This window comes from Solea solea, chromosome 15 (assembly GCF_958295425.1).
Source record: "Solea solea chromosome 15, fSolSol10.1, whole genome shotgun sequence".
In the NCBI taxonomy this organism is placed as follows: domain Eukaryota; kingdom Metazoa; phylum Chordata; class Actinopteri; order Pleuronectiformes; family Soleidae; genus Solea; species Solea solea.
The window spans coordinates 18,715,888-18,738,218 of record NC_081148.1 but is presented as its reverse complement, the minus strand read 5'-3'; the positions used below and the strand labels follow the sequence as shown (position 1 = coordinate 18,738,218).

General features: G+C 41.8%; 1 protein-coding gene across 5 annotated transcripts in view; it reads right to left on the bottom strand.

Annotated features, from left to right (window-relative positions):
- Nucleotides 1-22,331, bottom strand: part of LOC131473877 (Kv channel-interacting protein 2-like) — a 155,557-nt gene that overhangs the window by 30,114 nt on the left and 103,112 nt on the right. The window contains exon 1 of one of the 5 annotated variants that reach the window (XM_058651470.1): nucleotides 21,462-21,539. The exons of the other annotated variants lie outside the window; for them this stretch is intronic. Within the exon in view, the coding sequence (XP_058507453.1) occupies nucleotides 21,462-21,480 (19 nt within the window). The 5' untranslated portion in view covers nucleotides 21,481-21,539. Of the gene's footprint in view, nucleotides 1-21,461; nucleotides 21,540-22,331 lie in introns of those variants that run through there. 5 annotated transcript variants of the gene reach the window in all.

Here is a 22,331-nt window from a genome sequence, read left to right as displayed (position 1 = left end):
CGACTCCCTCCTCGAAGCCACGGAAGATGACCACGGACTCAAAAACCCACATAGCAGCAATAAAGACAAGTGACCACAATCATGGACAGGCAGCCAGGTTTTCCCTCCTCCTGTTCGAGTAATAACGCCAAATGTACTACGTGCACCTGTTGCACATGAAAGGAAGAAAACCAAAACATGTCAGCATGCAGCACCTGTTTCGATAAGGCGTGGGATATTTTTCCATCACGATCGAGCGAATATTGTGAAGGTTTAAGTCCATTATCTATTCTGCAGATCTGAATGAGGCTATTTATGTCATGTATGTTTAGTTTGTGCACCGACTGCCTGTAGTGTAAACTATACATAGAAGAAGTTGCCGTTACGGCGCGTGACGGCACACAATACATGTGGAACATCAACACGGGCAGCGACGGCAGGCAAACAACAGCAACACGGCTGTTGAGTGATACAGGGAGAACAATCTTACTCTGTTGCTCATAACGTACTAATAAATGTGAGAGTCATAAATGACTATACTGGTTAACCGTGGATGATTAAGTTTGTGCTGATCAGCCTGGTAACATAAAGTAATTGTATGAAATGATGCGGTCTGATTAAAGACTGAAGTCACTAAAAGAAAATTCAGCTTTGCTTGGTGTAGTTTTAGTGTATCATGACTGTATTATTTTAATCTTTCTTATGACTTCATAATGTGCTTGTAAATTTAATCTGGATTCTTTTTATTTGATTTCTGATGGTGTTTTAACTGTGTATATTTGTAACTGTTGAGTGTTTCGTATCTTGGGCCAGGACTCCCTTGAAAAAGAGGTTCTTAATCTCAATAAAGGTTAAATAAAAATCCTTTTTTTAACTTCTGGTGCTGCATGGATTTAAATTGTTGTCTAATGCAACTTTTTTGAGGTGGACCCCACGAATATCAGCTGCAACCAAGGGCAAAGTGAATGGGGATGATGCTAATAAATAAACTTATCGTAAACAATAAACTACAATGCAAAATAATTGCACGTCAGATTAAAAAGGGACATCATTATAGCAAACATTGTCAGCGAGATGGTGAGCAAATGAAGACAAAGAAAGCTGTGAGGCGAAAAAGAAAGCTGTGAGGAAGAGTGACAAGTGTATTATATTATCATATGCAGCAAAGGTGCAGTTACAGAGAAATGACACAATCCATAAATGTTGGATAAACGTCTCAGTACATTTTGCAACTTGAATCACCCTCCACTAGAGGTCAGTGTAGATTAAAGTATTTACAACATATTCTTTTTCATATTCATACACATTCATGGGCTGCCTGATTGAATGGAAACTGGGTCTGCAGAGAATATTCAAGCTTTTTATCATGCAGCTTCTTCCATTTTAGACGCTAAAATGATCAAATACAGCTGTGTGTTCTGGAAACAGCTGAGTCATGGTGTACAGGCCTGCATGTGGCTGATCTGCAGCTCGATCCCTCACCTCACACTCATCTTCTCAGTGTGTCCTGTCATTATTTGTTGACTGACTCACACCAGCTCTAGCTGAGTGGCTAAAACACTGTTGCTAGGCTCACAGTCCATCTGTTGGCATCTAGATGAATGTCCCAGTGGACACAAAAGGACAATGATGACAACAAGGGGGGGGGGGGGGGGGGGTACAGCTGATGCGATGCGGAATCAGCCCGCTAATCAAAAGGTACAAAATGATCCAACCTGTAAGGACACATCTGCAAACCCTGCCATGACACAGAGGGTGGAGAGCAGAGCACATGTGGACGAGGAGAGGAGAGAACCATGATTGTCTCTGACAGTCAGGTCCGGTCAAATGCTCTGTTGTGTTAAAACTGTCAACTGTCACCAAATAGAGCGAACAAGAGTGAAGCAGACTGACAGAGGGAGACTGAGAAAGAGCGAGAGAGGGAGAGAGAGAGAGAGAGAGGCTGTCGTCATGGACACATAACATCAATTCTCCAGGTTTGTGCACAAAGCCACACACACACAGGTTATTCTTCTGTTCATATGGAGACAGCCTAAACGAAGCATCCCTGACCCTCACCATAACCAGTTAATGCCACATCCTAACCTTAATTAAACCACATTTCACATCTTGGCCTTAGCCAGTTCCTCAGAAATGAGATTCTGCCTCATTAGGGCTAGATTTTGGTCTCCATGAGGTCTACAAGGTCCGAGTTTTTGGCAGAATAGGCAACATAAACAAGCGCTCACACACACACACACACACACACAGTGAAGAGCAAAGTTTAGCAGACATTAAAAGACAAACACGGCACACCTCATAATCATCGTCATGGAAGCCGAGGAGTCCCCATTAGTATTCTGCAGAGCAGCAACACACACACACACACACACTCATACAAATACTTGCACATGGAGCAGGCAGGCGGCTTATTTCACAGAAGAGATAATTGTTTCTAATCCTCCTCCTCCTGCTTCTCTTCAGCCTGTGAACGTTTGTCTGAACAGGTCTCCTTCTGCCCATGATTGGCCTCAGTCATGGATCGTGATCTGTGACCACGTGAAACATATTTTCCTGTATTAAGACATAAGTAGAAATGTGTTTGTGCCACCGTCCCAACACAGCGCAGCTGAGTGGAGATGAGAATTCTCATTCTCATTGTGAGCAGCAAATGCATCATTTTGGACGTTTTGGACAGGATTGTGATTCTGTTCTGTTAGAGTCACATATCAGAGTAACACTCACATCTTAAAATGCAGAGCACTGCATAGTGGGAATCGTTCATATTTCACCAAACTCTTAAATCTGATCCATATACTGTATGGTTTGGATACATGTTTTTATTCAAGACTGTTTAACATAATGTGTAAAACCGGCAGCGTTGTTGTTTTTATGTCTGACAAACTCTGATCATTGACATCTGGGTTGGAATGACGTGACTGAAAGTCGGTCTTGTATATTGTATATTGTAGGTGAGTGTGTACAGTATGTAAATGCTCAAATCAGAGCTGATTAAATTTGCATCAAAGTTTCCCATGCTCCTTTACAACAATGGCAGGCAAGGAACACAGGTCATGACGTGGTGCACAGTGTGGAGTGGGCTCTGCGGCTATAAATAGCCCCCGAGAGGAATCAGATCTGGAGAACTGGAGGTGGGAACTGATGAATTCACACATACCCGTGCGTGTGTGCGCGCATGTGTGTGCGTGTGTGTGTGTGTACCATTCACACACTCACAAAAGGCTTGGGTCTGTGGATACAGGGCTGGAGTCAGACTGACATTACGCAGACTCTGAGCCAGACGAGCAGACAAAACAGCTGTGAGGAGACAGAGCTGTGAGAAGGAACAGGCTGAACCCAACAGTACGACTGAGAGGAGGGTAGGAAGTGACATTGAGGCTACTTGGTAACAAAAAACATGAACCTGGAGAGGGGCTGACTGCTGTGTCGATGTAGACAATGACGAATGCGAGTGGTGCAGTGATGCCAATGATGATGACAGAGGGAACAGGAATAAACACTTTGACATGTACACCACACGGTGGGCATGTGGAGTGCTGAAGTGTCTAGTGTTCATGTGGTGTTCTGACCGAGCACGCAACCTTTCAAGGACATCGCAGCATTTTTTTAAGACATGAAACTGCAACACAAAAACAAAAAACGTCCCGAGGTGATGTGCCAGTGCTTGAACATGTCGCACGCTGCACTAAAATCTTTACAGTGCAACATGTATCTAAGGAGTTGTTGCTTAAAGCTACAGTCTCATCCACAGGTGATTAAACTTCTCCGTCCCTGAAACTCTCTGCCAATACTGACACGTGTTTACATACGTTTATCGTCAGACTTCATGCTTTTTGTTGTGCGTCTCTGCAGCAGTGAGACATTATTACTGGTGCCACACAGAGAAGGTGAAGTGGAATAATGGAGCCTCGCGGTTCGACAATATTGGTCAAAGCCCATCACTAGAGGAGTCTAGAGGAGGTGCAGAAATGTCATTGTCTCCCACATAATTTACATCATGCTGACAGGTTATTATGGAATCCTTCATTTATAATGGCCCAAAAAACCTGCCTCGTGAACCTTTGATTGTCTCTTTCCTGTTTGTGTGTGAGTGTAGTGGAAAAGAATCCCTCTGTAGATCTGCAGTGTTTAGTTCTAGCTTTGAGCTTTATTGCATCTCATTGCAGCTCCTATGTGTGTGTGTGTGTGTGTGTGTGTCTGTGTACCTGTGTGTCTTATTGATGACAGCCATTTATAGTCACCCTCCTTTTCGCCCCTACTATATCTACTAATTGGTCAGTTTCATGAGACTATTGTGTGTGTGTGTGTGTGTGTGTTGCCCTCGAGCTTTATTTACCATACTGGGACTAGCTTTGTTTAATTCAGTTCCATTAAACGCTTGTTGACTTGTTGTGAACAAATACACACACACACACTTTTGTGTACAACATTCTTAGTGAGGACACTCATAGACTAGAATAATGCGTGATTATAATCATTAAGCTTACCTGTAATCTTAACCTAACACTGTGCACTGCCAGGACACACACATACACACACACACACACACACACACACACACACACGACTGACAGGCATCAAACTGATGACAAAGAGCCACTCGAGCAAAAGACAAAAACAGGCGACACAATTATTGTGATTGAACGAGGAGAGACACTGAGCACTGTTGTCAATCAAAAATGAAGCTTCTCTGCAGGGACAAGATATATTTAAATTATCTCATTTGGTTTTTGTTTTTTTAAATGTGTAATGGTTTTATTTTGTTTTGTGCCATTATTTATTCAGGAAAGAGATCTTAATGAAAACTTTGGCACATGGTAAATGTTGTGTACTATTTATATAACGCTTGGGGATTTTAAGTCTATGTTGATGACCACTTAAAGACATAAACTCAGGTTGTTCTTTACATTAAACACAAGTCATTAAAACCCAGTAACTCACACTCATATGACATATTCTCTCTCTTAAGCGTCGTCTCTGCTTCTTTTTCTAACCCCGACTTGTTTCTCCCAGTGCGACAGGGCTGTCACTTCAAGCATATATCAAGTTCAAACAATTATAACGTGAGGTTGATCACTCCTCGTCGCATTTCCCACATGTAATGAATCCGCCGCTGACTCACTCGAGTGGAGCTAACAGCTAAGATAACAGGTGAGTCCACAGATTTGCTTCTTACTTTGCCAGAACCTGAAATGCTTCCACACACACACACACACACTGCTTTTTTTAGATGCTCCACTCAAAAGGAAGCTATTATCTGCTTATGTCGGCCAATTTTACAGCAAAACACAACACAATCATTCATTTAAAGAGGATTTTTTTTGGTCAGATTCTTCTGGTATGAGGAACACACGATCAAACAAGGAAGCACTTTTTTGTCAAAGTTTGACCAGACAGCAGAATGCTGGATAAAAAGTGACAGTCCTACTTCATCATGCTTCATTTTTCTTGCTGCCCCTTCGACCTCATCTTCCACCTCATCACTTCCCCTTCACTTCTCTCCTGCTCTCACCCTCTTCTCACCCTCTCTTGATCCCCTCTCCGACTAGAGGTCAGCGGCACAGTCTCTCAAGGTCGTCCCTGTCCGAGGTCTGGCCTCCTCATGCCTGGATGCCTGAGTGGAACAGACAGCGCCGTCCCAACTGGGGACCATAAGACTTTTAGTGCCTCTGACCACAGGCTTCCCTGGTGGATAGTCCTGATGTGCATCCTCTCTTTGTTCATATCCGCTGCTGTCCATTAAAGAAAGTGTGACTCAGAGAGAGAACGACGGGCAGAGGAAAGGATAAGAGTGGCTGGAAGAGTAATAATCAAGCATTTGAGAAGAGAACACTTAAAACCTGCACACGACAAACAGCCGCACCGAGGCTGCAGAGCAGTGTTGGTATGTGTCATGCAGACGGAGTGAGATGGTGGTTGTTGCTTGTGGTTAGAAAACAACAACCGTAACAAAACAAAACAGATTATTATTCCGATCATGGCAGACATTTTCTAATCTCGCTGAGGTGTCAACTGCTTCGCCCGCTATTTCTTATGGCACCACCTTGATGGATGAGGGCATTCACTGATGATGATGATCATACTATTACAACAGAAAGTCAACTGTGCGAGGACCGTCTCGCATTTAACCCTCAGTGCTCGCGTGGCACGGTGCATCATGGGTAATCTGCTGCAGGAATAATACACAACTCCTTATACAGACGATCCTGTGGGCGTGTGTGTCAAAGTTATGCTTCATTTTATATCTTAAATTTTTTTTTAAAAACGGGAGTAGTGATAATAGCTAAAGTAACATACAATGCATAGCAGAAGTAACAAAACAGACCGTTTTTCTTTTATTTGTGTTCATAAAAACAAGCCAAATTTGATGTATTTCTTGCTCAGGTGTGTTTATATAAAAAAAAATCATTTCATCAGATTGCCTATAGGTTGTGCTGCAAAAAAGGATATAAGACACTCCATATTGCATGTTCTTATAGCCTCTGTATATACGTTTTGACAGAGTAAAAAAAACAAAACAAGCAGCCTAAATGTTCTGTATTCTAAGAGTTAAGCTCCGAGGTCCAAAATACAACTCAACACTATGAAGTCTTGTTATTCTAATATCAAAAACAGGATGTGTTTCATCACTGACTGATCATATTGGTGTTTTTTTAAGAACTAAACTTCCCGAGAGACCAGTTTTAAAAGTGTTAAAGAGACCGTCTGTCTTGCATGATGGTAAATTGAATCTGGCAGTTTGAAATTGAAGACTCTAAGATGTTTTTAAATAACTTGTTTGTTCCACTGACTGTATATAAAAAATGGACAAAGTCTTGCGGTTGCAAGACACAACTCCTGTGCGACTTGACTGCAATTTGTGAGTTTTTGAAACCAGAAATTCACAGACGTCACCAGCAACCACACACCTACTGGACAATATCTGACAGTCTGGGAACATCATTTACAAAACTGGCATCGTATTCTACTGAAGAAGTGACACCAGTGATTGAGAACCATTCAAATGATAACACTTTATATTACAGTAATATCATGTCATGATAATACCATCTTGTTTTTAAATGTTGTGTTCAGGTACCGGCTTGGTATCAATGATGACGTTAACAGTGTGGTAATAAAGAGATAATCTTACAGTAATAGCTGTATCCAAAGTTGAAATGTATACTCGTCGTGCTCCACACACTCAATGGTTCTGTGTGTAAAGTAAAGCTGTTCCTATTCTGATTAACACAGTGATTTGTTAGCGGGAAGCACCTGTGGTCATTTCTATGCATGAATCATCTCCATCTGTTTGTAGATGGTTCCACGGTAATATCACATCAATCAAATATTGAAGGGTGGCCGTGGCTCAGACAGTACAGCAGGTCTTTGGAAATAACACTGTATCACTGTCATACTGTTTTCTCTTTTTAATCACACCATTATGCTGTAATTATATTAGAAATAAAACAGTTCCAATGATATTAACATTTTGTGTACTCCTAATATCAAGTGTTCCCAATGATGTTGAAATAGGACATTTGTGTATTAAATACTTATTCTCACGGATTCACTACTACAAATAAGGACTTTGTTTTCCTCTGCTGTGGGGGGGCGCGAGTACACACACTGTTCACTGTCACATCCGTGCAACAGGAGCAGCGTAGCCCGACTGAGAGATTCCTGAGGCGTTTAATAGCTATAGTTAGATTTATTCGCCGCTCTGATGGCTATACTTAGCACTAAATTTATCCACCTGCCAGGGGAACGTGTCAACCAAGGATGGAGCAATACATGTTCACTGACTTACTGTAGTGAGCCTTTCATGACTAAAATGGGCCTGGCTGAAAAGGGGAGCTGATTAGAAAATTAATTATTTATTAAAATGCTACTAAAAATTTCCCCTCACCCGAAAACTGGGGTAAGAAATGGGAGCAAGTCATTATAGGTGTAAATGGAATGAAATAAGGGCTATACGTTTTTTAATTCATGACAGCATGTGTGTGTGTGTGTGTGTGTGTACATAGAGTAAAGGCATCTCACTGCATGTGTATGTGTCTCTAATGGCGGAGCTTCATCAATCTCAGGGAAAGATCAATAACGTACTAAACTGTTCTCCCCTCGCCTGTGCTTAATGAATGACTGGGTGTGTTGATTGCCCACAACACACCGTTACTCTTCCTTGTTCTTTCTTTCTCTCTCCCTCTCTCTCTCTCTCACACACACACACTTGACACAAGGACCAGACAAAATAGGTCAAAATGTCCTCCCAAAGTTTAGTTTGAACCAAGATTAGTCCTCACAGCTCACTACAGACACATCCCAGCTCACAATCTTTGGTTCCCATAATCTTACTTTAACGCGTGTGTGTGTGTGTGTGTCAGGATATCTATACGCACACACACACACACTCACTTCAACCTCGTTTGTTCTCCATTCTTCTCTCACTCCTCCACTCTTACCAACATCAATCATTTCCTTTGACCTGACGTCGTCCGTTTCATCGCTGAATAATACATATTGTGTATTTGATTACATTAAAGAAGTACAACACTTTGGGGGGGGGGGGGGGATCTTTCCCTTGATCCGACAGAACTGAGAAGTAGTGAAGAGCAGAAAGTGCTGACCTACTTCCCTTCTCTGGACAAAAATTCTTCTCTAAGAAACATGAATGAATCGCTTTTATGAACATAAACTTTCTGAGAACTTTCAGTGTGGTTCTCTAGTTTGCAAATCTGCAATTATCAGTTCTTTAAATGGCAGCTCTGCATTCAGGACGGCTCATTGGGTCAATAGTTGGTTTTTGGCAAGATTTTATAATGTCTCTGGGACACTGTATGATGCAAAATGGGACATTTTTTCTTCTATTTATCATTCATATTTTAATTATTACCTATAGAGTTCTCCATGGTTCCTACCCAGGCTAGAACTGTTTTTGTAAGTGCTGCAGAGAATAGAATACATCTTTATTGTCATTGTTAGGGACACATTTTTGTGCATTAGTCATTTTAGACCATTTATTATTTACGTATGAAACTTTTAACAACACAATTGTGCCGAGTCATTTCCTGGAAATAATTCTCCAACTGTGAAACAAATATTGTTCTCCCAAAAAGAAGAAATGAACAGCCCAACCATGACTCAACTAAAGTGCTTTTGTTTTGATTATGACTGATTATGATTTAAATGTTTACAGTTATGTATGCAGTTATCCGATCCAGTGATTTTGACCAGTATCAGTATTCGTAGTTACGGTTATAAAAAATATTGAAAAACCATTTAGCAGCTTTTGTTGTATCAGCAGCAAATGAAAACACAAGCATTCACTGTAGTCAAACAAAGATTACTGAAACACTTTAAACAACAGTGCACAGCAATGCAACACAACAAAAACACACACTGCACCATTAGTGGGTCATAAATAATGCATAATTACTAAAGTGCTGGTGCTGTGATTAAGGGGATGAGAGGTGGGGGATGTCATGTCGTTGGTAATGTATAAGCAACATCTCCTTCAAAAATGCATTAAACTCAATCTCCGCGGAGCCTCCTGACGTGCTGCAACCTGTCAAAGATTCTAACCAGGTTTTACCAAACCATTCTTCACATATCTGATGACATACAAAAACATAAGGGTTCTGTCGGATGTTTGTGCAGATTTAGGATTCACCACAGTCCTGTTTGTTTGTTTGGTTTTTTTCTCCCTGGAAATAGACAAACATTCAATAATTCTCATGATTATACAACCTGAAAAGCAGACACGTACAACAGTACTGTAGGTATGCTTTCTCCACAAGGTCATGGTTTGGTAATGATGCAGCAGCAGCCTTTGGAGAAAGGACAAGAAAGAGGAACTAGGAGTGGGTGAATTAAGGAGGGAAAAGAGCCGAGGAGAAACTGAGTCGAGACTCCGAGGAAGTGAACTGTGTGGTGATTAGTTTGGCTTTTAATTTCGAGCATATTTGATCATTTTTTCATGCATATTGTTAAACATGTATGCCAGGTTGTGCATTCTTGAGTGGTTTTTTTAATGGTAGCTAAAAATACTCATATATAATAAGCACGGAAATCTGCCCCTTCAAATCCCTACTTTTGATGCATCGTGCCAAAAACTTGGCCATTTAGGGGTTAAAAACGTTCAAGTAAGTTAAGGGGAAAACTGCTACAATTAGAGGTCAAGGAGAGAAGGAAGAAACACCTCATTCACCACTATATTTTACTTTTATTATGCATACACAGCACTTCTTTTGAGTCAATGTATTATTCTTCCTGTAAAGAGCTTGATATACAGTATATTATATGATATAATAGGAGCTTATTATTGATGTAACTGTGTACTCAGCAAGTTTTAAGTATGGTTGGAAAACAAATTAAGCACGGCAACACAATATGGCAGTTTAATGTAAGAAAAAAGATATTCCTCTGAGACAGAAACTGCTTGATAAGTTGAAGGTTTAAAGGAAATGATGGATGGATAGCACACACACACACACACACACACACACTCACACCGAGATACAGAGGGGATTCAACACTCCCATTAAAAAACTAATAACATTAACTAATTAACTAAACCATAAGGTATTATCGATTTAAATGAGTAACTTTACCGAATAAGAACCTCTTTTGAAAAACACACAAAAACTGTCTTTGTAACAAACCCTCAGTCGTGATAAAATTCACCGTGTTCTGCTCCAACATTATTGTTCTCATGATGACACCTCACTATTTTATCAAACAATATAATTTGGCTCCTTCCTTTTATAACTGTGCTAAAAGAAAGTGAGAAATCCCTGACATCAGAACAAAAAAAGAAGCCCTAACGTTATAAAATAAATCTCTCTGAGAACAGAGAGTGCACTCACTTGAACTTTGGAACTGGCATGAAAGCAGCCGCAGACTTTTAAATTGCCATCTGAGTAACAGAGTTGTACTGCAGCGTTTCGGCAAATACATTTACGTTTAACGCCCCAAACTGTGCATTTATGTCTGCTATAAAAATCCCATTTGTATTATTTCTTTTAAGGTAAAGACAAGAACACTTTGACATTATGACACAACACAATGCCTGAGCCACAGGGTTTATATATTTGACTGTCAAGTCATATCAAATGTCTTTTATTGTACACGTTGTATTGCAGCAATAAAATAGAGTGTACAGCATCCACACTGACAAAAGTGTAAAAAAGTGTAAAAGATACAAAACTCGCACCGTCAGTTTCCATCATTGGGCACATGGGCACAGTTTCCTTTCAAACAAAAGACACACTCAGTACCTTTACATGCACAGCTTAATCAAGCTAAGGCCGTAGTCTGACTAAGACAGACAACTCTCCCTCCTATGGTGGCACGGTTTCTCTCTAGAAGCTAGTGCGTATTGAATCAGTTTACTGATGACCTTTATGTCACAGAAAAACAAACGGTGAATGGAGAGATGGAGGGTGAGACGGATCGAGCACGGCTCTTGTGGTTGATGTGCTGTCCGAAGAAAGACGCCGCCAATGCTCCGGGAGAACTTCTGGGTCAAAGTCCGACTCCAGTCCGACTAAGCGCATGGAGGAGTAATCGGACTATGAATGACATTATCCAGGTATGTTAGTCCGACTAAGAATAACTCGATTTCAGTCGGACTAATGTGTTTACGTGACATTAAAAATAAAAATGAATTATTGTCTTAGTCCGACTAAAATCAGGCGTGGATGTAAACGCGAGTGTCTTATCAAATAAAAGGTGAAGACGTTTTTTAAAAGCAGTTTTGAATCAACAGAAGACTGACTGATAATATGAAATTATAAAATAAGATGGAATCACTTGGACCACACAAACAATGTCATTTCTTTCCCAACAGCTTATCTTAGTACCTATCTTATTTCCTTCTTCAAATGCCTCAGGTTCAGTTTCCACCAAGTGCTTTACTAACAAACAAAGGAGACTGCAGGCTATAATCACAACCCCATGCATGCATTTCAATACGAGACAGCACCGTAATCACAGTCACCGTTTGAAGCAATCCCCGTCTGCCTTTCAATAATCTATAATCAAAGACAGATGGTGAAACCCGTATCCTTTAGTTTCTCCCCATCTTCTCTGCAGACTGCATCAAATTTCTCTCTCTCTCTCTCTCCATCAGTCACACCTAGTTTTGCCCCCTCCAACCCCCTGTCACACAAACTGCTACTAATAGAGGTTTATTTTTAGCATATGTGAGGTGTGTGTGTGTGTGTGTGTGTGTGTGTGTGTGTGTATGTACACATGATGGATGAAGGTGATGTTTCGCACCTTTCTCAAGAAGAATAGGGGAGAGATGGACAGAGGTGAATGGGAGACCAGGGGCGCAGGGGTTGTGAGCGAGGACACACACTGTGCGGATGCTATTACTTCACAGGGAGTGTGGAAGGGTGGAAGGGTGGAATGGCATGAGGTTTTCCACCATGTGAAATCCCTGCCAGCACAGCAAGCTGACCTACAGTACAGCAAGAACCCGAGGACCAACAGGCCACACCAGCAGATGATAACGCTTCAACAAGACGAAGGATGACAGCGACCACCTGATATACTGCACCGTCCAATCCAAATACAACTCACTCCGGTCTTTGCTTTGGGCAAAAACAACATTTAATCATGAATCACTTCTTCCTGGCTGACTTTTCCTCTGTATGTCGTGAGAGAGGCAGTTGAACAGTAGCTCAGAGGTGATGGAACCTGCTTTGAGTCATGTTCGAGGGAGAAACGACATGGTACGATGTGGCTAATTTAGCATCTGACTCAATCAGCCTGAGCGAAATATGAACAGCATGAAGCAGATTAGGACTTAAACTATTGGACACTTGCCAGAGAAAAACAAACAAGGGATAATAAAAGCAAGCAACGGATAGATAGAGGGACTATTCAGCATACACAGAGTGCACCAATAACTACAAACCAACTGTCGCTTTTCTTTTAATAGCTCGAGCTGGTGCCACTGCATGGGCATAAAAATGGTGGCCATGTGCAAAGAAAAAAGAGTAATTTCTGTAAATATTAATATTGATCCTGAAAGATGATGATTTATCCCTCTCCTGAACCTCAACAATGGGTTTATATTAGGCCGCGTCTCTGCTCTTAGCTGTGAATGTGTGAAAGTCACGAGGTGTAAACAACAGACAGAAACAGACGTGCAAGAAGAATAAGCCGCGGTGAGCTCACCTGAGTGCGAAGCTTCACACGTCTGGCGACAAAACAACGGATTTGAGCCCTCGACGTGATCACATGTGACATGTCTACTGCTGCAATAGACATGCCAGACACACGAGGCTGAATAAGCTCCTCACCACTCTCTGTGTGTTTCTTAGTATGGAAGCGTTTAGATCTCACGTCGTCTGACAATATTCCTGCACTGCACACAGGAAGTGATCATTTTTTTGTCAAGACAGACAGAGGCAACAGTGAGCTAGCATAGCATGACTGAAAACACAAACTTCTATTGCTCAAAAAAAACATTTGTCTGGCAGTTTGGGGGGATTCATTCTTCATGCCCTCATCCTCCCCTGCACTGCTGCTGCTGCTGCTGTATGCACAGGAACGCTACCTCTATCAGAGCTGATAGTATTGCTTGACATAACCTGTTTTCAGATGAAGGACGCGGCATACAAATGTGTTGCATCAGGCACCGAGCCGATTAGCAGAGATCCAGCTACGTCACAGAAAGTGTCATCCTGAAATCTGAACAATCAGCGGAGGCCTGAGACGCTCGAAACTTCAGTGCAATTCCAGAAGGCAAAACGTACGGTCATACAGCTCGGTCTTCTCCTACATGTACGGTAAATCTCAAAGACTAATGATAGAAAGTTGATGAAATCTATCAGGTGTGTTAGAGCGGGGAAAAAGTTTAAAAAAACATGCAGGACAGGGGTCCCCGAGGACCAGGATTGGGAAACACGGTTCTAGAATATTCTAAAATAATATTCCTTTGACTTTATTTGTGTTTTTCTTGTATATTCCTATACACATATGATAATAATATATATATATATATATATATATATATATATACACATACATATATATACACATACATACATACATATATAACACTGGGAAATTAAATTCATTTGAGTGTATGAGTGCGCTGCAAAAGGGTTAAGATCACTTATTTGTATAATGTCACACAACAGATTATCAAATGACAAAACAGCCATCATAACTTGATGCTGCAGCAAACAAAACAATAATCTCAAATGAAGTGGAACCAAATCTAGCAAATGAATTCAAATATATTTGCCCTGCGAGTCATGGTTGCCCAAACCCTGAGGCTTCAGTGCTACTTCCTGCTGTTATTTTGTTTTTTGTTTTTATATCATCCATTATGCCAACATGCAGCTCAGTATTTACCCCATGGTAAAGCACACAAGCAGAGGACTTCCTCTTGGAGTTAAGGTATCCTTGTGATAATGAACAATTCCCTTCCTACTGCGAGAGCCATTACCACACACTGTGCGTGTGCGTGGCTAAGCCATATACCCAAACGCTAACCCCTGTGAGAACTCATCAGGATTTCATCACTGACAGCACGCACTTTATTCAAGATGCCTATAATTGATGTTTGATGTCAATTTTTGTTAAGAAAAAAAAAAGAAAAAGGGAAAGTGATGGACAGGCGTGTAATGACATTTGTCAGAGACAAGAGGGAGGGTGCAGCGATAAGACTAAAATTTAATAAACTCCACATGTGTATGAAAGAGATAAGTTCAGAGGAAAGACGCACACGCATATTCCTCACCTCAGTGACACGATGCATCATTTTTCTCTCAGTTGGGAAAGTTGAGGGTGTGTTTACGAAGCGCTGACGAGCTTCCTCATCATTCAACAGCGTCCAAATGTTTTCATTAATACAAAATGTAACACACACACACATCTCGTCTCGACACCAACTCACACACACACACATAAAGCTCTGCATCTCTGCTGTGGCCCAGACTCACACAGAACATGTTTTATTTATATATGAAAGGTTGATAAAAAAATCTCTTTGGTCATCGCCACAAGCAAGCTGAAAAAAAAAAAGAATTCAGCAGTGGTGAAAAGCAAAGAGTATGAGGTAAATGTGTGTGTGTGGAGGTGTCAATCTCAGCTGATGTGTGTGTGTGTGTGTGTGTGGAGGTGTGCACGCCACACAAAGTAATCAGATTACAAAGTACAAAGTTCTATTGGCCTCTGGAGTAAGATTAACATTAGATTTAAAGAAGGAAAATGACGTGACGATGTCTTGGTGCTGATATGAACACTATGAAGAGTATGTGGAAGCCTCAGGTAGTTAAAAGGAAAGCTGAATAAATTATTAATAATTACATTTATAGCTATGTGTGAGTTACTTTATCAATTACGGCACACAAACAGGAAGTTGATAAGTTATTTTATGATGCACCAGTTTCACCAGGTGACATGAAAGCCACGACAAAAAGCCAACACTGACCACATTTGCAAAAGGGCCAATCAGAGACAGTTTAATGTTGACTTGTTCTTGCTTTTAAAGACGTTTCATTTCATTTGGCACCAATCTGTTGCTGTGGCAACCTCAGCATAGTGACCACAACATGGCTAGATGGCAAAGAAATAATATTTCTGGGATATAAAATAGTATCCCATCATTTCTGAGATTACCATAGGTTTGATCCATCTTTCCGTTTTCTACTCCACATGAGGGTCTCAGGGGACGTTGGGGCCAATCCTAGCTGACATAGGGTGAAAAGCGGGGTAAACCCTGAACAGGTCGCCAGTCCATCACTCTCACACTCGCACCTATGGTCAATTTATAGGGTCCAATTTTCCCTAATCCCCAAATCAACTGTGGGAGGAAACCGGATGACCATGAGATAACAGTGATCTTGTAGCTTTTTCTGATGAAATAAGAAAAATGTGAGCTGTGCTGTTCACAAAGTCGGTCTTGTTGTTATTGTACGACTAAAAAATGTACGTAGAATTTTTTCTAGGCAGAGAGAAAGAACTGTCTGGTCAAAAAAAAAAAAGAGCCAGCTACAAAACCCAATAATCCTCAATAAAAGATGCTTTGTGTTATTAAACATGATTCTATTAACCACTGTCATCAATCCTTGGGAGAAATAAGGGGACGCTATGGCAGATGGATAGTGCCCATCAGGAAAATCTAATTTTGAAAAGGCTACCAGAAACTTTGTGTGTGTGATGTGATGGAGGACAATGAGTTCTCTGGGTTTGACTCTTGTGACACTGATGTATGTAAATGGTCTGTATTTATATAGCACTTGTCTAGTCTTGATGACCACTCCAAGCTTTACACGACAGTCCTGCAGCATGTTGTCGATCACTCATCATTCATACCCTTTCACGACAGGAGCAACGTGGAGATAAGTGTCTTGCCGAAGGACACATCGGTATGTAGACTATTGGAGCCGGGAATCAGACCCACAACCTGGGTTAGGGTGAAAGACGACTCGCCGAAAAAGATTTGTGTGACACAATGTCACGAAAAAGCCACACTGAGATTCTCCCAGTGTCCTAATGTCATTAATGTCACTTAAACACTAACTTTATACTGTACGATTTCTATAGTGATTCAGGGATATTTAACACAAGCCAAAGTCATTGACAAGGCAAAACACCCCGGCGACAGTGGAGCAAAGACGTTATAGCTCAAAGTGTTGCTCATTGCTTTGAACAGAAAATAAAATCAGCTGCAGTAGATTTAACTGTCAAACATGCTCAAAGACAAACTGGGATGTCTGAGAATGTGATTACTGTGCGAGAACACGGCATGAATGTGCTCATATATAAACTGGACCAAGACTGAATTTTATCAAGAAACACAAAAAGAAACAAAATTGACCCTTCATCTGTCTGTCGAGTGGTTAACAGGTTGCCCCCCCCCCCCCCCCCCCCCCCCCACAAAAGACACATGTACAAATTGATGTAGATAAAGCTTCTGTTCACAGTCTGTCTATTGAATATTTAAAGTGGAACAACATATTTATATTGTTATTTTATTTGTATTATTGTACATTGAGACTTGTGGCACAACTCATCATCCTCCAGACAGAAGAAAAGCCTCTAGTCTAGACAGACACAAATAAGATTATGAATATGAATATCTTTTCATTTTCACATCAAACCGCCGCCTGCCACTGAATGGAATTCATTTGTCCTGTTTTTATGCCAAACGCGTGCAGTGAAAATGTTTTTGTTATTTCACAGAATCATGACGAAAACTCACAAAGACGCCAATGAACGCAGCTTTTCTGGTTTCCACACAATATAACGACACTCGGCAAAGACACGTGTCTCTGACGGGGGACAGGAAGGAGGGAAAAGGAGACCTGTGCTGTCAGCTTGGACTGAATGTTTTTGTATGAGCGTGAGGTGGAAAAGCAAAACCAGATGGTGTTTATGAAATATAGGTGTGTGTGAGTGTGGACATGTCTGTAGTTAGCTGTGAGGACAAAGTACGATTCAAACTTTGTGAGGACAATTTTGTCTGGTCCTCACAACTTAATCCTTTAATACCGAGCGTATCGCAGACAAAGGTAGTTAAGCGACGGTTTGTGCCATCGGAATAAAATCCTGGGGTTTGTGAAAGCTGAGAAGCTGCACGTCAAAAGCCAACATGTGGTTATTACGGTAATTTCACATGTGCTGTTTCAGGAAGCCGACAAATCAGCGTCTTTGGCACCAGAGAGGAGAGAGTGGGAAGAGCACCTGTACATAGTTTCCATTTTTTCAATGTTTTATACTGTTCCAATTTCAAATTCAATGCACAGAATCTGTTGTCCGTGCAGAGCTGCAGTGTATTTCTAAATAAACCTTTTTGTTTTTCCTTGTTAAATTGGCGGTTATTCTGGAAAAAATGGACAAAAGAACTTGGTTACAGGACATTCTATGGTTAAAATAAGCAAAGAATAAAAATAAAATAAGTCCAGACAGACATTTTGAGGGTTAGGTGTTAAAGTTTAAAAGGCCCGTTTGGGACTTAGGGAGAATGCTGTCAAAGAATGTTTACCTCTTTAGCACCTTTTCTGGCATCAACACTGACCTGGTCAGGAGCAGTAGTCGTTGTCATGGAGACTAAAACACGGTCCTAATAAGGCAGAACCTCATTTAAGGTTTGTTTGGACTGTCGAAAAAATGTGTGTGTGTGTGACTGAATGTGTGTGTGTACAGGCTAACATATCCAACAGTATTTAATTAAACAGAATTATAGTAAACAGAGCCAGTCCTGATATGGTAAATAAAGCTGTAGGGCAGGACACGCGCACACACACACACACACACACACCATACAGAGTCTCATGCAACAAACCAATTAGTAGAGAGAGTAGGGGCAATGAGGGTGACTATAAATGACTGTCATCAGTAACACACACACACACTGTGGTGTCGCTAGATGCAATAAAGCTCCAAACACTGTGTAGGTTCCACAGAGGGATAGACATACTTGTAATGGCCAAAGCTAATTGTTGACACAGGAGCTTTTCCAGAAACACACCATATCAAGGTGCAGCAGACTGAATCAAATTTGAAAAAAAACTGTTCTCCTGACTTTACCCGATGAAGAGGATTCAAATGCCAATTAACCTGGGGCCTCTTTTGCAGATATGATCATCCTCTGCCTCCATGACTGGACCTAAACGGCAAATCTTTCAGCGCCTCTGCACAGCCATGCTTGAATTTGAACTGAATTGTAACCTTGATGAAAATCCCCATATACAACAGAATGTCCAGTTCAGTCCTCACTGGCTCCTGTTGCACTGGTGCAGACATCTCTTTCTCTTTCTCCTTCTCTCACTCCATCATTGGAGCAGTCACACAAGAGCCAGTAGTCATGGTAACACCATTCTTGGTAAACTTAAGGATGGTATGTATGCACACACACACACACACACACACACACATTATGACCCAAAAATGAGAGGGAAAAAACAACGTACGTAAAAAGTTGCCCGGACAGTGAGTAGTTTTCTTTTGCAAGACGTGCATTATTCTTTATTTTATGATCAGACTTTATTGATACGTGTGAGTGTGTGTCTATTTGTGAGTGCATTATGCATGCATGAGGCACCCAACGGATGCCAGGAACATCTATTATTACGGCGTTCATGCATTTTAATGGGCAGAGATTGACCAAATTAGCGCTCTTACAACCGCTCCCAGGGTTCCCGGTGCCAAAGAGCGTGTGACACGCCGTGTGTGCGTATGGTATGGGAAGTGAAACAAATAGATATGAATGTTAAATTAGGCTACAGCGAGTCAGTTATAAGCAAACACGTCTTTTATTTTATTTTTATGCAGTGAACAGTCTTACAGAGACTTCTGCAGTTAACTGAGAGCTTAAAATGAGATTAGACAGTCAATTTGAATGCACACTACTGTGGTCAAAGTACTCAAAATACAATGGCGGGTAACATTAAAATATAAATGAATATCCATTACATCACATTCAAGTCATTGCCGAATGGAAGGGAAAGGTGGGGGCACAGTGTTTGTAGATAATTACTCAGAATTCCTCACGTGGGAGTCGCAGAAACTCTACAGTGGTGGTTTCATTAAACAAAAGTAGTTTTGTTACATTCTAGACTCACGGAGTTTATGTCTGTGTGGAAATAAGGGATTGGTGGTAAATAATAAAGTCTGAAGTTTGCGGAAACGTCCACGTCTGTGTTTCTTTGGGCTGCAGTATCAAAATGAGAAGTGAAAAATGAAAGTGAATCATTCAAAAGCAACAGCTCATTTCAGAGGATAGAAACATCGAGTTTGATCCGATCAATAACCTTCTGCCATAACACGTTCAGTGAACTCCACATACGAGAGACTGTTGGGATTCAGCTTTGGAGTCGAGTTCATGAATCTGTAAAATCAGCAGAATGGAAACTGCACAAAATGTGCACTTAAAAAAAGAAGAAACGCTTCAAACTAGACCTATATTGAAGTTGCATGTGGTTTTGGATTTAAGTTTGTTGCAGACACTGACACCTACAGCGTGAGGACCACTTATCTGTATCCTGGTTATCTGACAATAACAATGTTTCTCATCTGACAACAATTCAGCACCAAAACCTAACGATGTAACGGTCCATGAGTTAGTGTTTAATGACTTTACTGCACTATCAGTCATTGGCACAGAGAATAGGTTTTATCAGGATTGTACTACATACACAATACAGGATCGATTCATTGTGGGTTTGAGCTTTAAATGGTTTCATATCATCATGCGGTTTCTCTTTTTCACACGTGTGTTCCGAAAGAATAACACATCTACAGCGTCACTCCTCTCTGTCTGTCTTACAGTATGTGTGTGTGTGTGTGTGTCTGTGTCCAATAGCTGCTTTCAGAACACGAACACGGAGCTCTGCAGATGTCAAAGTCTGAAAAGATAACGAGCAGCACGGATGTCAAATTAGCATTCAGACACCGCTCTATTGACAAGGTCATCTAAACAGCTGCTTTATCTCCACCTTCTAGGATCAACCGCTCGGATTCAATAGAATCATCCTACTCTGTGGCGTCTTCCTCAAGGCAATGAGAGCTGCTGCTCAATATCACTGACAAGAGGAAGAGGAAGAAAAACAGAGGGAAATGGGTGCAAAGCTTAGAGGCACGCTGTCAATGTAGGCAACATGACAGACGGAGTTTAAGGCAAAGACTAAAGCTCAGTGGAACACAGCGTGAGGACATAAAAGGAAAAAAGTATCAAGGAAAAGATTTGGACTAAGTTTACAGAAGTTGAAATCTCACTGCAGCTGTACGGACAAGAGGAGAGGAGAGGAGAGGAGAGGGGAGGAGAGGAGAGGAGAGAGGAGAGGAGAGGAGAGGAGAGGAGAGGAGAGGAGAGGAGAGGAGAGGAGAGGAGAGGAGAGAGTCTGGGGAAGGGTGAGTTGATGTCACACTGAGAGCTGGCTGAAGGGTTGGATAAAAGGCTGTGCAATTCTTTTTCCCCACTGAGAGTTTCTCAATGGAGGTGGAATGCCACAGGCTTCCAGAGGATGAGCTGTTTGACTGCCAGCGAGGGAAAGGGAGGATAGAGGGGGGGGGGGGGGGGGTCAGAGCTGTGAAGGGAAGCGGAGGGAGGGAGGGAGAGAGGGCGGGAGGGAGTCAAAAAGGCAGACGGAAAGAGGGGAAGAACAAGTTCAAGCACATAAGTGCTCACTGTGCATACAGATTATTGATTGTTATTGTGCATAAAATGAAGTTTAAAAAAATAATATGCTCACAAGCACATGGTCATGTGCACATATGCAGGGAATGATAATCTTTAGACTAACTCCCTCTCTCACACACACACACACACACAGAGTGAGGAGTACATCCATCATCATTGAAGTGTAAGACAACCTCAACCACAGACACTACAGCAGAAGCAAACCATCACTTCTGCTCATTACACAACTCCAGCGAAGAGCAGCAGCTCCACTTTCTGACAGACATGGAACCACCAGCAAGATTCTGGGTGTGGAAGTGGAAGTTTTTTTTTTGTTTGATTTTTTTTTTTTTGTGCCTACCTTGGGTGAGTGTTCCCATGAGGAAGCGGTAGAAATAGCGAGCCACCTTGGTGAGCTGCCTCTTGCACCTTTTCCTGCACTGGCTCATCTTGGTCCAGTTGTGGTGGAGGTGGTGGTAACAGTGATGCTGGTGTTACTCAGCTATGCTGCCGGATGGAAGCAAGCTTCCAAGGTAGGAGAGGAGCAGCAGAGAACTGTGCGTGTGTGTGTGTGTGTGTACAGTATGTGCGTGAACAGTCTGATTGGAGCTGCTTCTCTTCTTCTCCTCCTCACTCACCCCTTCTCTTTCCCCTCTCTTTCGTCCTCCCCCCCTCTCGTTCTTCTCTCCACCTGTAGGGTACTAGCTGTCAATCAGCCAGCTGTGCTCTGTCTCCTCCCCCCTCATGCTCTGAGGAAGCCCGTTCTGACCTCTCATTGGCTGGGAGGGGAGTGTGGCGGAAAATTACGGACCAGTACTGATGTGAGGGAGTGTGTGTGTGTGGGTGTGTGTGTGTGTGAGCAGTATACTACAAGAAGACTGGCTTGAGTAGCAGGTGGTGGTTTTTCTGCTGCTCTCCAGCTTCTATTTTTCTTCCACTTGAGGCTTAGCTTCTGTGTGTGTGTGTGTGTGTGTGTGTGTGTGTGTGTGTGTGTGTGTGAGTGTGTGTGTCAGCAGGAGGTTGAGTAAAGTGACAGAGGAAACAAAGCAACCCGATGAATTAGCATCACGCACCATCCTTCGCTGTTTGTTTCCTTGCTCACTCATTAATGATATTCCCAACAAAGACAGGGAAAAGATGATGGAGAATGGAGGTAGGGGGGGGGGGGGGGTTGCAGGTACACGTTGAGATGGATAAGGAGGCGGAGATGGGGGGCAAAACTGCTGGGAAT